The 14,534-nt window shown below is 31.9% G+C and overlaps 1 protein-coding gene across 1 annotated transcript; it reads left to right on the plus strand.

Annotated features, from left to right (window-relative positions):
- The first annotated feature begins 213 nt into the window (after positions 1–213).
- On the plus strand, positions 214–3,106 carry LOC125831505 (uncharacterized). The gene is made up of 6 exons (XM_049510683.1): positions 214–373; positions 518–1,045; positions 1,214–1,512; positions 1,579–1,715; positions 1,957–2,695; positions 2,756–3,106. Exons 1-6 carry the CDS (start codon positions 214–216, stop codon positions 3,104–3,106), a joined length of 2,214 nt encoding a protein of 737 aa, XP_049366640.1.
- The last annotated feature ends 11,428 nt before the right edge of the window (positions 3,107–14,534 follow it).

Consider the following 14,534-nt stretch of genomic DNA (forward strand, 5'->3'; position numbering starts at 1 on the left):
TCTAGGAGCTCGTCGTCTTGCTGAATTTTTTTGTTATCTCGGTTGTTTCATCGTTCGATCATGGCGATTGAAGAAGAATCTGGAGGATCGGGTAGCAGACTTCAAGGAGAAGCCATTAATAGAAGCTCAGTGATGATTGATCACAATCATCCACTGCTTTTGAGTTCATCGAATGTACCAGGAGCACTATCAATAGGGATCTAATTAACAGGGATGGAGAATTATACCCTGTGGAGTCGGGCTATGGAGATTGCATTGCTTGGACGGAACAAATTGGGATTCATTGATGGCTCTGTTTTGCGCACTGATATTGAAGGGAATTTGAAGAAAAATTGGGATCGATGCAATGCAGTGGTCATCTCTTGGTTAATCTGTAATGTTAGTAAGGAGTTTACTTAGTGGAATCTTATACTCAACCAGTGTTTACCAGGTATGGCTTGATCTTAAGAAGCGTTTCGATAAAATCAATAGATCTAGACTATATCAATTGCATAGGACCATTTTCACTCTTACACAGGGAGAGTCTCAACAGTTTCAACTTATTTCACCAAATTGAAAAATTTGTGGGATGAATATGATTCTATTTTACCCCCACCTAGTTGTGATTGTCATAAGGCTAAGAAGTATGTTAAACATATGCAGTATCAGCGTCTGTTACAGTTTCTAATGGGGTTGCATGATAGTTATTCACAAGCTAGGGGTCAAATCTTAATGATGCACACCTTGCCTAATGTGAATCAAGCTTATGCACTAATAATCCAGGATGAAAGTCAGAAGGGAATTGCAGGTCACATTAGTGAAGGGATGGAGTCCTTAGCTCTTTACACTGCTAGAAACAATAAGCAGCAACAATATCCCAGGAAGAATTATCAGTCTCTGTATTGTGATTTCTACAACATGAAAGGGCATGTTAGGGCAGACTGTAACAAACTAAAGAAATGTGACCATTTTCATGCTACTGGGCATGTCAAAGCGGATTGCTACCAATTGATTGGTTATCTTGACAATTTTAAAGGAAAGAAGAAGGTTAATGCTGTGCTTGGAGGTATGCAAGATCACTTAGCAATGAGAGGAGGTACAATATATTCTAAGGCACATTGTGTGCAGGATTAGGTGGATAAGAAGGCACACATGGGCATAGAAGAACCAATGCACAATACCCAGGGGACACATGAACAAATACTATTACAACTGTTACACAAATCTTCACTAGATCAAATTAATACTATGATTGATGCGTTGAAGAAAAGCAGTTGCAGCAGCAGCAATGTGAATATGGCAGGTAATCTTAGTTTATGTTTGAAATGGATTATAGACACAAAAGCTACAGATCATATGATATGTGATCACAACTATTTGTATGCTGGGAATATGGTAAAAAGTACAAGTAAAGTACAGCTACCTACAGGGGATTTGGCCACAGTTACACATATTGGAAGTTTTCAACTAAATGAGAGTGACCTGATCAGTGATGTCTTGTGTATACCAGATTTTAAGTTTAACCTCTTATCTGTGAACAAACTGACAAAAGAATTAAACTGCTATATTTCTTTCTTTCCTACACACTGTGTATTTCAGAATCTCTTGTTTGGGAAGGTCAAGGGGATTGGTGAGGTAGATGATGGATTATATGTACTACACTGGAGAGCAATACCACAAAAGGCACTGTCTGCAGCCAGCAGATTAGATGAAGATCCTGCACTTTGGCATCAAAGGTTGGGACATGTTCCTATGGGAGTACTTAGAAGAATAAAAGAGTTTAAGACTCATGATAGTTTTTCTATTGATCACTATTATCTGTCCACAAGCTAGACAAACTAGAGTCCCTTTTCCAATAAGTAGTACCAAAGTAGCTGTTGTTTTTTGACTTAGTACATATGGATGTCTGGGTCCATATAAGATAGCTACTCATCATGGAATGAAGTATTTTCTTACTTTAGTTCATGATAAGTCTAGATGGACATGGACTTTCCTAATTCATTTGAAATCTGATGTAATTGTTGTACTGAAACAATTTCTAGCAATGATAAAGAATCGGTTTGGGAAATGTGTCAAGGTGTTCAGGTCTGATAATGAAGGAGAGTTTATGAGTTCTAACTGTCATGATTTATTTGCATTGCATGGGATCATTCACCAAAGATCTTGTTCACATACTCCACAACAAAGTAGAGTTGTAGAGAGGAAGCATAGGCACTTGTTAGAGACAACAAGAGCTATCAAAATTCAAGGGCACTTGCCAGATAGATTTTGGGGTGAATGCATAGAAGCTGCAACATATATCATAAATAGAGTACCTCTTACAGTTTTGGAAAACTTGTCACCATATGAAATTATGTTTGGCAAACAACCTTTTTTAACTCACCTGAGAGTGATAGGGTGTTTGGCATTTGCTACTAGTTTGAGGAAAGATGATAAGTTTGCACCAAAGGCTAGAAAGGTTGTGCTACTTGGGTATGCTGTCAATCAGAAGGGATATAAATTGCTAGACATTGAGTCAAGGATTATTTTTGTTAGCAGAGATATCACATTTTATAAAAGGGAATTTCCATTTCAATTATCAAGTTCAGGAGATACTATTGATCCAATATTTCCTATGCTAAACTCACATGTAGAAGATTGTGAGCTTACTCCATGTATTATAAGCAGAAATGACACTATTTGTTCTAATGATGAAGGCCAACCTAATGACAGTCAAGTTTGTGAATCACACAACACATGTGTTTCCTCTGATGTTGCAGTTCTTTAGGATAATCAGGCTTCTCAGCCTGATGATATGTCGCAAAACCAGACCACATCATCAGTCTTACCTAATGTTGTTGTTCCTGCTGCTGTTGTTAGAAAATCAAATAGACCTGCTAAGCCTCCTTTGTGGCACATAGACTATGTTTTGTCCAAGAAGCTAGCTGGTAATTGCTTGTATCCCATTGTCGATATGGTTGATTATAACAGCATCACACCAACTTATAGAAGCTTTGTTACTAAGCTATCTCAAGAAAAGGAACCTGCATCTTATCGGGAAGCCATACAGGATCCAAAGTGGGTTGAAGACTTGAAGCTATGCAGAATGAAATCCATGCTTTGGAAGAAAATCACACTTGGAAGCTAACACAGCTGCCTAAAGATATAAAAAGCCATAGGATGTAAATGGGTGTACAAGGTGAAGTATAAGGCTAATGGAGAGGTAGATAGATTCAAAGTTAGGTTGGTAGCCAAGGGTTTCAACCAAAGAGAAGGATTGGATTATCAAGAAACATTTTCTCTTGTTGTGAAGATGGGGACTGTTCGAGCTGTCATAAGCTTGGCTGCTGCACATCACTGGCAAATACATCAAATGGATGTTTTTAATGCTTTTCTTCAAGGTGACTTAAATGAAGAAGTATACATGGAGTTACCTATGGGATTTGGGCATAACAGTGAGAGGGGGATAGTGTGTAAACTCACCAAGTCACTGTATGGACTCAAGCAGGCAAGTAGGCAATGGAATATCAAGCTAACCACGGCTTTAGCTAATTCTGGTTTCCAGCAGAGCCATTATGATTACGTTTTATTCACAAAGCATCGAGGTGAGAGTTTGGTAGTGGTATTGGTGTATGTTGATGATTTGTTGATCACATGGAATGATCTCAAACTAATCTTAAAAACAAAGAAGGCTCTCAAAGACAAAAATCAAGGATTTGGGGGAGTTGAGATATTTCTTAAGGATTGAGTTTGCCAGAAATGCAACAGGGATCTTTATGCACCAAAGGAAGTATTGCCTTGAACTTATCTCAGATATGGGGTTGTCCAGCTCTAAGCATGTTGGAGCACCTATTGAACTAAATCAGAAACTTATAACTACAGAATTTGATCTGCATTTTCCTCCCACTGATGAGAATGATAAACTATTAAGTGATCCTACTATTTACCAGAAGTTGGTGGGAAGGCTACTTTATTTGACTATTACAAGGCTAGATATAACATTTGCAATACAGCTTCTAAGTCAGTTTATGCATAATCCCAAGACATCACACATGGATGCAGCAATAAGGGTAGTCAAGTATGTTAAACAATCACCAGGGTTGGGAATTTTTACGAGTACCAATGCTGATAATCAACTAACTGCATATTGTGATGCAGATTGGGCATCTTGTCCAAATAACAGGAAGTCCATTACTGGTTACATGGTCACATATGGAAAATCTTTGATATCATGGAAGTCCAAAAAGCAGAACACTATATCGAGGAGCTCAGCTGAGGCTGAATACAGAAGCTTTGCATCAACAGTTGCAGAGATTGTGTGGCTAATAGGACTGTTCAAAGAACTAGTAGTGCAGATGAAGATGCATATGCCTGTTTATAGTGACAACAAATCAGCAATACAGATTGCAGCCAATCCAGTCTTTCATGAGCGTACAAAACACATAAACATTGATTGTCATTTCATCAGAGAGAAGGTTCAACTAGGATTGGTTCAACCTATGTACTTGAAGACAACAGAGCAACCTGCAGACTTACTCACCAAAGGATTAACTTGTGTGCAACATGCGTATCTACTTACCAAGCTAGGAATGAAGAATGTTTTTCATACACCTAGCTTGAGGGAGGATGTTGAGAAGCTAGTAAAATGTACAGTTGTCACTTAGTTCTAACAGACTAGTTAAGTTAACAAATCTAGTTTGTTAGAATCTGTTAGTTTGTTAGCTTATTAACTGACTGTATATATAGATGAGATAGTATTAGAATGAATGTAGTAGTAATAATGATTCTCTTGTAAAGACTTTCAGTGTTGAAGAAAGAGTTTTCTCTCCATTGTTAAGCAAGTTGATCTTCTATTCATTACTAGAGTATCTCGATTCTCTGATCTTAACATGCTTGATATATGATATTAGTTAATGGATTTAGTTGTTGTATTTATGAATACTGATTCAGTGATAATGAAAATGTTTTCCTTTTTTGCATAAAAAAAAGGGGGTTTGAAATTTTGTTTTTCAAAAGAACACTAAGCTTGTAAAATCAGATTGAAACAATCTTTGATCTCGTGAATTTACTTCGTTATTTTGGGAGGGGAAATTGGGAAAGTGGTGCTAAGGAGGAGAAGACATGAACTAGGGATTTAATTGGTATGAGTTTCTTTAGTATAGTGGGTCGGGTTTGGGTTAAAATAGATAATTGGGTAATTTCAATTGAAATCGGGTTAATTTGAGTTGATTTGGGGCTTTCCGTCAAATGAGGGGTATATATGGTGAAATTAGTAATGGTAGAGGCAAAACTAACTTCACTTTTAACGGTAAGGACATAGTCAACCAATAAAACAAAATTGAGGGATATTTTTGACCCTTTTACCTTATCTTTTTCATAGGTAGCAGTGGATACTTGATACATTTGTTATAGTCATATACTCAATAATATAGTAATTTTTGTTTATATTTTTTATGAACTAATGAAATGGCAAGAATTATCATTTAATAAGCGAGTTTTCAATTTTTGTTCTTCGACAGTCGAATTTATATCTAGTAAAATATATAATCTGTAAAGGAGAAAAGTCATGTAAGGCATAAGTTGCGGATATTATAATGCAAGTATGTATATATATATCAGAAAATAATTTATCTTGAACACAAAAATTAAAAATTAGCACAAAATAAGGACAAAAGTGCAATATATGTATATATATATATATATGTTATCAGAAGGTTATTTATCTTGAACACAAAAATTAAAAATTAGCACAAAATAAGGACATAAATGCAATATATGTATATATATGTGTTATCAGAAAGTTATTTATCTCGAACACAAAAACTAAAAATTAGCACAAAATAAGGTCAAAAGTGCAAAATTTTTATACTTTCGCTCTCCCGACTCAAGCTAATACGTTAAAAATTAATGGGAAAATTATACAGAATAGTAAATATTTAGCCTGTATTAGGTGATATAGCTATAGTTTTAGAAAATTGTGATTCGCGGCTATAATTTTTTCAATTCTTGCTATTGACCTGATTTGTATAATTCGCATAATTTGTATAAATCTAGAATTTGTATAATTCGATTCCTGATAGTAAAAATCCAGAATTTTGTATATGTTTACCCTAGTTATTTGTATACGATTTATTATTTATAATAAATTACCTTGTTTGTATATTGACAAGCAAAATATATAAATGGAGTTCTGAAAAATTCATAAATGTATAAATGCATAATTTGTATATATTTATCCTATTGGTATATTCGCAAGTGAAATATACAAACGTGCAGAAATATACAAACAACAGCCTCCATATCAAACAAAAATATAGCTATGGAGCGCAATTATTAGAGCTTTATTATGTTTGCTATTTCTAAAATTTTCTCAAAATTAAAATAGACTATGTTTTTCGGTCTTATTTCAATAGTCTCATATCGTATATAATTTGAAAGCTTAGTGTTTTTTTGTTTTTTTATATCAATATTCTTTCAACTTAGCCGATTGACAATTAATTAAATCGATGACAAAAATATTGATTTCTTAAATTTGAGTGATGAAAATCAAATTAGAAAAGTAACTAACAAATGAAATATTTTATGTTAGTGAATGAATGAAATTATAGGCTTCTTAATTACAAGATTTGGATAACCTTCTTTCTTTTAAATTAATTTTTGAAGTGTGAGTTGTACTCAAAATTTAATTTAACATGACATTAAAGACAAACCTGATGTGGGCTCCCAGGAAACCAAACAATTGCGGAGGTGGAAATTATTTCCTATTCATGAACGTGAGCATGTGACGCACCGAATTGGATCATGAAATCTCATATAAAGAATTTGGATTTGTACGGTATATATGAGGATAATAATGAAAGAAATGTCTCACATCAATGATAAATAAAATCCTAAGCTTCGTTGTTCAACAAGTGAATTCAAATTTTTAGATTCTTTAATATCTTGATGTTAAACTAAAAAATATTGGTTTATAATTACTCTTAATTATTTAATTTTTTGTCTGTTTGCTTCACGGGTGTGATTAGCAAGGGATAATCATTCATTTTGTGGCATGTATAATTAATTACTAGTGTACGTGTGTGTATAAAAAAATATTAAATATATTTTTAAATAATTAATGTCATCATTTGATAAATATTCTAATAAATAATATAATAAAAGGGAGAAATACAAATTAAGTTACGATTCTGATATTATCTATTCAGAAAAATTGTTAAAAAAGTTTCATGCTACAGTTTCAATTTAAAATTGCTGATAAAAAGATGAAAATATAAAATTGATATGAAAAGCTTTAGTTAAATAAACAATCTAATTATCATAGTTTCATACTAAATTTCATGATTTTATAGCAATATTATTGATTCAACCATTAATATTAAATCTACTTTATCGTAAATTATGTGACTTTCTTTTTTTGTATAAATGACTATATAATAGAAATAAGAAAATCAAAATATATTTGTGCTAAATCATCGTGAGGGAAAAAAATATTTGAATTATATTCGAACATAGTTATACACAAAATTCAAAAGTTAGAGATTTTTTTTTCGATATCCGATGCTCGTAGTGACACTCATTTGATACATATTTGTGTCGCATAAGATCCATTAATATTTTAATTTATATTTAAACTTTCATTCTTATAGTGTGCATTGTGAAAAGAGATACTTAAGTTGCTACAGTGAAACATTACCGTTGAGGTTATACTTTTACAATAAAAATAAAATAAAATTAAACACATAATTTTGTCGTATTAAAATTATCAGATAGTGATGAAGAAATAATTTTTTTTTTAAAAATATGAGTATGTAGTGTTCAAGATGTAGAAAAAGTATCAAGAGTTAGATAATTTTTTTCAATTTATATATATATGTGGGACAATAAAAGTTTAACAACATCAAAATAATTATTCCTATTATTACAATATTATTGTTGTAATTATTATAAATAAGTTGAAGCAATAACTCTCCAAAAGATAACTCCATTTTTTGATGTGGGAAAAATAAAATATTTTTTTTTACTTTCAATAATAATAAATTTAAACACAAATTTGTTATTAAGAGAATTAAAAGATGAAATTTAAAAATTTTCTTGATAAATAAGAGAGTTGAATAAATTATAGTATATATATATATACACACACACACTTGATTATTTTTAGGGAAAAGGGTCAAAAATATTCTCAATTTTAGTTTATTAGTTAAATATACCTCTATTGTTGAAACAAAGTTATTCATACCATCACCGTTACTAATTTCACCATTTATACTCCTCAATTGACGGAAATCCCTAAATCAAACAAAATTGACCCGATTTCTTAAAAAATGATTCATTTTCCATTTTAAACCTATGTCCAACCCATCTATCTTAAACCCAAAAGAATTTAACCCATTTTCTATACCCATTCTAAAAAGAAAATTCATTTGGAGCTACTTCTCCAATTGTGTTTCCCCAATTCTGCCCTGATTCTTCATTTGAACTTTATTTTTTCTTTAACAACAATGGAGCAGCCAAGAAATACTAGAAAATAAAATGAAAACAACCGGTCAATGGAGTAAATTTTATCAGAAAAAATAAAGTTTTTTTTTGGAGCAATAGTTTTGTTGATCGAATTTAACATTAACAGGGAAGAGAGGGAGATGTGGTGTGACGTGACTTCAAAGACATTGTCGAGCAGCACCTAAACACACAAAAATCGATCCGATCTGAGCACTTTTAGACGAGTATGATGACTCTACTAATGGAGGAAAGAGAAGAAGGAGAGTGGCATCGTGGTCGGCCATGGCCGTTTCCGAAGCAAACCGTCGTCACCGGAGCTCGAAGCTGACAATTGGAGAGAATCAAAGACATAGATTTTACCCAAATAATTACAACAAAATAAATTAAACCAATAAAAGAAAATTCACAACCCCCACCTCCTGTAATGTTTTCCCCAAAGATCCTACTCATTTGCAGAAACATCTGCACACCCCATCCTTCCTTCTAATTTTTTTCTCCAAACTCTCTGATTCCTTTTAGTGCACACTCACCTACACACTATTTCTTTTTTCATCATTTTAGTGTAGTATCTTTATTCACTATTATTAGAATTTAACTTTGTAAGGGAATTGGTGAGATAGGTAAATGTGCTTCTCACAAAAATGTCTGCTTTTTGCAGTCATGAGAAGAGGCAGCGATGATGATGTTCACTTTTTGAGCTAGCTGACTCTAGAATTTGGAGAAAAATAATTTAAAAGGAAGAATAAAAAAAGTTTGTAGAAATGGTGGCTAAAGGGTAAGGAAAATGAGTTAAATTATTTTGGGTTTAAGATAGATAGATGGGTCATGCATGGATTTAAAATGGGGAATGGGTTATTTTTTAACAAATCGGGTCAATTTTGTTTGATTTGGGGATTTCTGTCAATTGAGGGGTATAAATAGTGAAATTAATAACGATGAAGGTATAAATAACTTTTTTTTAACGGCATGAGTATATTCAACTAATAAACTAAAATTGAGGGGTATTTTTGACCCTTTTCCCATATTTTTATAATAAAATTTTATAATGCCTTTATTTATAGGATAACAACATAAAATATCAAATGATATCATGAACATGACTATTAATATAATTTTCGAGATATGATCAAGTCATGAAAGTAAGGAAAATAAAGACAATTAAATATCAAATGATATTATGAACATAATTATTAATATAATTTAGGAGTTATGATCATCAAAAGTCATGAAAATAAAAACAATTAAAATTTTCTATTAAAAAATCTATAAATAAATGAAGGAATATAATTGACATATTCATTTTTGTACAACAATAAGATATATATAAATAAGAAAAATTATCAAAAAATGAGAAAAAAAGAAGATAAATATGATTCTTGGCCAAAAATATGTGTCACGTCACTTTTCTTTTATCTAGATAATTTATATGTTGGTAAAAAGTAGATTGAGAGAGAAAAACAATTTTACTAAGTCGTTTATATCCTAATCAAATACTTTTGCATTTTGAGTTCGGACCAGATCATAACAGTAATTTCTGAAATTTCAAAAACTTGAGAACTTCTAACAATAACAATAAAAAAAATTAAAATATGAAGATCACAAAGTTACGTATTAATAGTTACATTTTTTTATGAATTAAACTGTATTTTGAAAATTAATTAACTTTACTTTCTCATGTTCTATCATTCATCTATTGGGCTAAAAATACCTTTGAAGTATTAGAAAATGTCTAAAAATACCTCTCATTCATCTATTGGGCTAAAAATACCTCTCCATCCACCTTTTTGGTCCATCTCTACCCTTAAAACTAACAGCCACTTTTTAAAAAATTATTATTATTATTATTTGTTACATGTCATTTTCTTATTGGATAAATTAAATCTCTACCCATTTAATTTTCCCCTACCCACCCATTGTAGTGAACATGATCAAACCCAATTAGATGACCCATTAAAAAATAAATTGATTGAATTTTTCTCCCCTAACCCCAAGCCTCTTTCTTCTTCCCTCTTTTCTTATTCAAAAATTTCAAGATAATAGTCAATCAAATAATACAATTTCCGCTGCAATACTAACTTGAAGTTGAAGGATTCAAGGAGTATTGATTTTTGCAGTCTTCTTTCCATCACGTAAAAAAACTACACCAAAATCTATCAAAATTGCACCTAAGCTATAACAAAACAGAAGCAAACCTGCACCTATATTATACCAAAAACTAAATCAAAACTGTAAAGAAACAGAGGCCAAAAGGCAATGAAAGTGCACCATAATGAGATTAAAAACTGGACCAAAATTTGATGATAAACAGCACCAAAGCTGGTCCAAAAACGAAAATAAAAGTGGTTCAAATTTACTTTATTAACGATGGAATACATTACAATGAAATTTACGAATTATTCCAACTCCTTAAACGTAATAATATTAATCAAACTAAATACAATTTCACTATCATACCAACAATAATAGTAATTATAATTAAGAACATTATACTAACTAGACACCATCAACAAATTTTCATATCATACACTTATCTAGATTGCACTGGACATTGTATCATTTGATTGAAAGTAGTCTAGAAATATTTTGAAAAATAAAAGAGGGAAGAAGAAAGAGGCTTGGGGTTAGGGGAGAAAAATTCAATCAATTTATTTTTTAATGGGTCTTCTAATTGGGTTTGGGTCATGTTCACTACAATGGGTGGGTAGGGGAAAATTAAATGGGTTGAGATTTAATTTATCCAATAGGAAAATGACATGTAATAAATAATAATAATAAATATTTTTTAAAAAGTGGTTGTTAGTTTTAAGGGTAGAGATGGACCAAAAAAGTGGATGGATGGGTATTTTTAGCCCAATAGATGAATGAGGGGTATTTTTAGACCTTTTCAAATAGTTCAAGGGTATTTTTGGCCCTTTTCTATAATTAATAAAAAGTTGATCCACATAACTATAAAATTATATCTACATACTTTCTTCAGTAGCATACATATACATGTATAGGGGTGTATCAAACCGAACCGAAAACCAAACCAAACTACAAATCGAGTCAATCCAGAAAAAAGACCCGACTAGTGGTTTGGTTTGACTTGGTTTGGTTTTGAAAAAAAAAACCCGACTATATTTGGGTTGGTTTGGTTTTAACTAAAAAAATACAACCCCACATTATATATATAATTTTAAAATTTTATTTTATACATAAAAATATTTACTTTGATATAATTTTTAAATATTTCTTATACTTTTTCATAGTTTTTATCTTTTAATATATTATTTCAAGTTTGAAACTTAGAATTATGAATGAGCCAATAAAATTATAGTCCACAAATGTTGATAATTAACTAATTATAATAAAGCTTAAATCAAAATTAAATTAATACTAATGCAAAAAGAAAATCAATTCAACACGACAATAATATTGAATATTTGTTCTTTAGTTTTACATTGGTTTAGACAATTAAAATACATAACCTAATTTAATTTCCTTTAATATTTAGTCATGTAACTAATACTTCTTAAACTTAATTTTAGCATGATTTAGTATTTTTAAATTATGATCATTTTCATTATGACTTGTTAATTTGCAATATTTGTTTTACTCGATTTCATTATTATTATTTTTGTTGGATATTTTAGTGTCATTAATCATATCATATTGTGTTATATTTTTAAGAAACGTCTTAGATAGTTGTAATTTGGTAGGACTAAAGAAATAATTGAATTACAAGTAAATTATATGTTTGTATGAATACTTTACCGGAACAACCCGAAAAATCGAAAAAACCCGAGTTTTATTAGTTTGGTTTGGTTTATAAATATAAAAATCCGACACAAATGATTTGGTTTGATATTTGAAAAACCCGAACCAACCCGACCATGTACACCCCTATACATGTATATGTTAACTCCTTATTCTACTTTGTTGAATTATATCCTTTACATAAGTAGTGAAGACAAAACAAAGTAATAATAAAATGACGGAATGACCTGGGAAACCCATGTACTTGGCTCTGTTTGTAAGTTGAACCCTCCTACTTATCAATTTGCCAACTGAACCCCTAAACTCATCAGAACACAATACTTTAAACCTCTTAGACCATTGACCGAACTTATGTAGCATTGATAATGCTGAGTTGGAAAATTACGTGATTACATGCGTTTGACAGCAAGTAAATAAAGTATTTTAAATTAAAAATATTTAAATAATAATAATCAATTTTAAAAAATAATTAAAAACCCATCTTCCTCAACCATCCCTCTCCCACCCCACCCCACCCCTCTCTCCTCCGTCTGATCCCCTAAACTCATCAGAATACAATATTTTAAATCTCTTTGATCATTGACCGAACTTATGTAGCATTGACAATGCAAAGTTGGAAAATTACGTGATTACATGCTTTGAAAGTGAGTAAATAAGGTATTTTAAATTAAAAATATTTAAATAATAATAATCAATTTTAAAAAAATAATTAAAACCCATCTTTCTCAACCATCCCTCTCCCATCCTACCCCACCCCTCTCTCCTCCGTCTGAACCCCTAAACTCATCAGAACACAATATTTTAAACCTCTTTGACCATTGACCGAACTTATGTAGCATTGATAATGTTGAGTTGGAAAATTACGTGATTACACACGTTTGACAGAGTAAATAAGATATTTTACATTAAAAATATTTAAATAATAATAATCAATTTAAAAAGGATAATTAAAAACCCATCTTCCTCAACCATCCCCTCTCCCACCCCACCCTACCCCTCTCTCCTCCGTCCGAACCCCTAAACTCATCAGAACACAATATTTTAAACCCCCTTGACCATTGACCGAACTTATGTAGCATTGATAATGTTGAGTTGGATAATCATGTGATTACACGCGTTTGACAGCGAGTAAATAAAGTATTTTACATTAAAATTATTTAAATAATAATAATCAATTTTAAGAAATAATAATTAAAAACCCATCTTCCTCAACCATCCCTCTCCCACCCCACCCCTCTCTCCTCCTATTTGTTTTTTATCTATTTATTTTGGGCTTGTGTTGGGATTGGGCTTTGCCCGAGGAGATGTATGGGGTCCAATTGTCTCTCTTTCAAGTTTATTAATAAAAAAAAATACCACAATTGTTTTAAAAAAAAAAAAAAAAAAACACCACCCCTCTCTCCTCCGTACCCCCCCGGCCTCTCTTCTTCTTCTTCTTCTCTTGGAATTTCATCCACTACACTCACTCTCCTTCATCCACCTCCTTCTTAACCCACACTTCTTTTTCATTACAAATCAGCCGTCCACCCTAACCACTTAGTCTAAAAGTCTTTTAGATTCCATTAACAATATCATAGTTTAGGGTATTCCCTTGCTTCTTCCGAGGCGAGGGTAAGGTTTGCGTACATCCTACCCTCTTCAGACCCCACTTGTGGGATTACACTAGGAATATCGTTGTTGTTGCATAGTATTTCCCTTGATTTATTCTTACTGCTTACAAGTTAAGGTCTTTATCAGTGAAATGAGAACAGTTCTTGATGATTTTCCAACTATAACACTGGAAGTTGTTGCAGTACGACAATTTGCTGATGTATTTGGTAAAGCACCATACAGAACTATTGGAGCTTTTTGCTTAGCTGTGACTTGTGCCCTTTTACTGATAGGGACATAGGGTAAGTAGTGCGTATACTTTACAAAAAATAATAAAAGAAGGATAAGTGGTGCTTATTAGCTGTTTACCAATCACTTTAAATGTTTAATACTCTCAAACATGAATGCTTACCTTATCTCATAAAAAGAAGAATAATTGAAACTCTTGTAATTTGCTAAAGCTAGAACACAATATAAGTGGATACTTCCTGCCTGCTTTTACTTGAGCATTGTGTTAATTTGCTCTCTGTAGTGCTTCAGATTGTTAGTTTACCCTTTGTAAGTATATCATTTGCAGTTGCAATCTTTCCACATATCTTCATTTTACATCGTATTCATTGTGTCTCTGTAACGTGCCCTATACACAGGAGTTCTAGCTAGTCTTTCCTAACATGATTTTTTTTCGAATTCTGCTTCCGTTCATTTGAAAGGTCAAATAAGGGTGACACTTC

The sequence above is a fragment of the Solanum verrucosum genome, unplaced genomic scaffold (assembly GCF_900185275.1).
Source record: "Solanum verrucosum unplaced genomic scaffold, falcon-dt-bn FXZP01000102.1, whole genome shotgun sequence".
Classification (NCBI taxonomy): domain Eukaryota; kingdom Viridiplantae; phylum Streptophyta; class Magnoliopsida; order Solanales; family Solanaceae; genus Solanum; species Solanum verrucosum.

Excerpts from the sequence above, each read along its gene's own strand:
- LOC125831505 (XM_049510683.1), top strand. The coding sequence starts at position 214 with ATGGAGAATTATACCCTGTGGAGTCGGGCTATGGAGATTGCATTGCTT. Across the intron at positions 374-517 it reads GGTCATCTCTTGGTTAATCT|GGAGAGTCTCAACAGTTTCA; the intron begins GTAATGTTAGTA and ends ACTCTTACACAG. Across the intron at positions 1,046-1,213 it reads GGTTAATGCTGTGCTTGGAG|ATCAAATTAATACTATGATT; the intron begins GTATGCAAGATC and ends AATCTTCACTAG.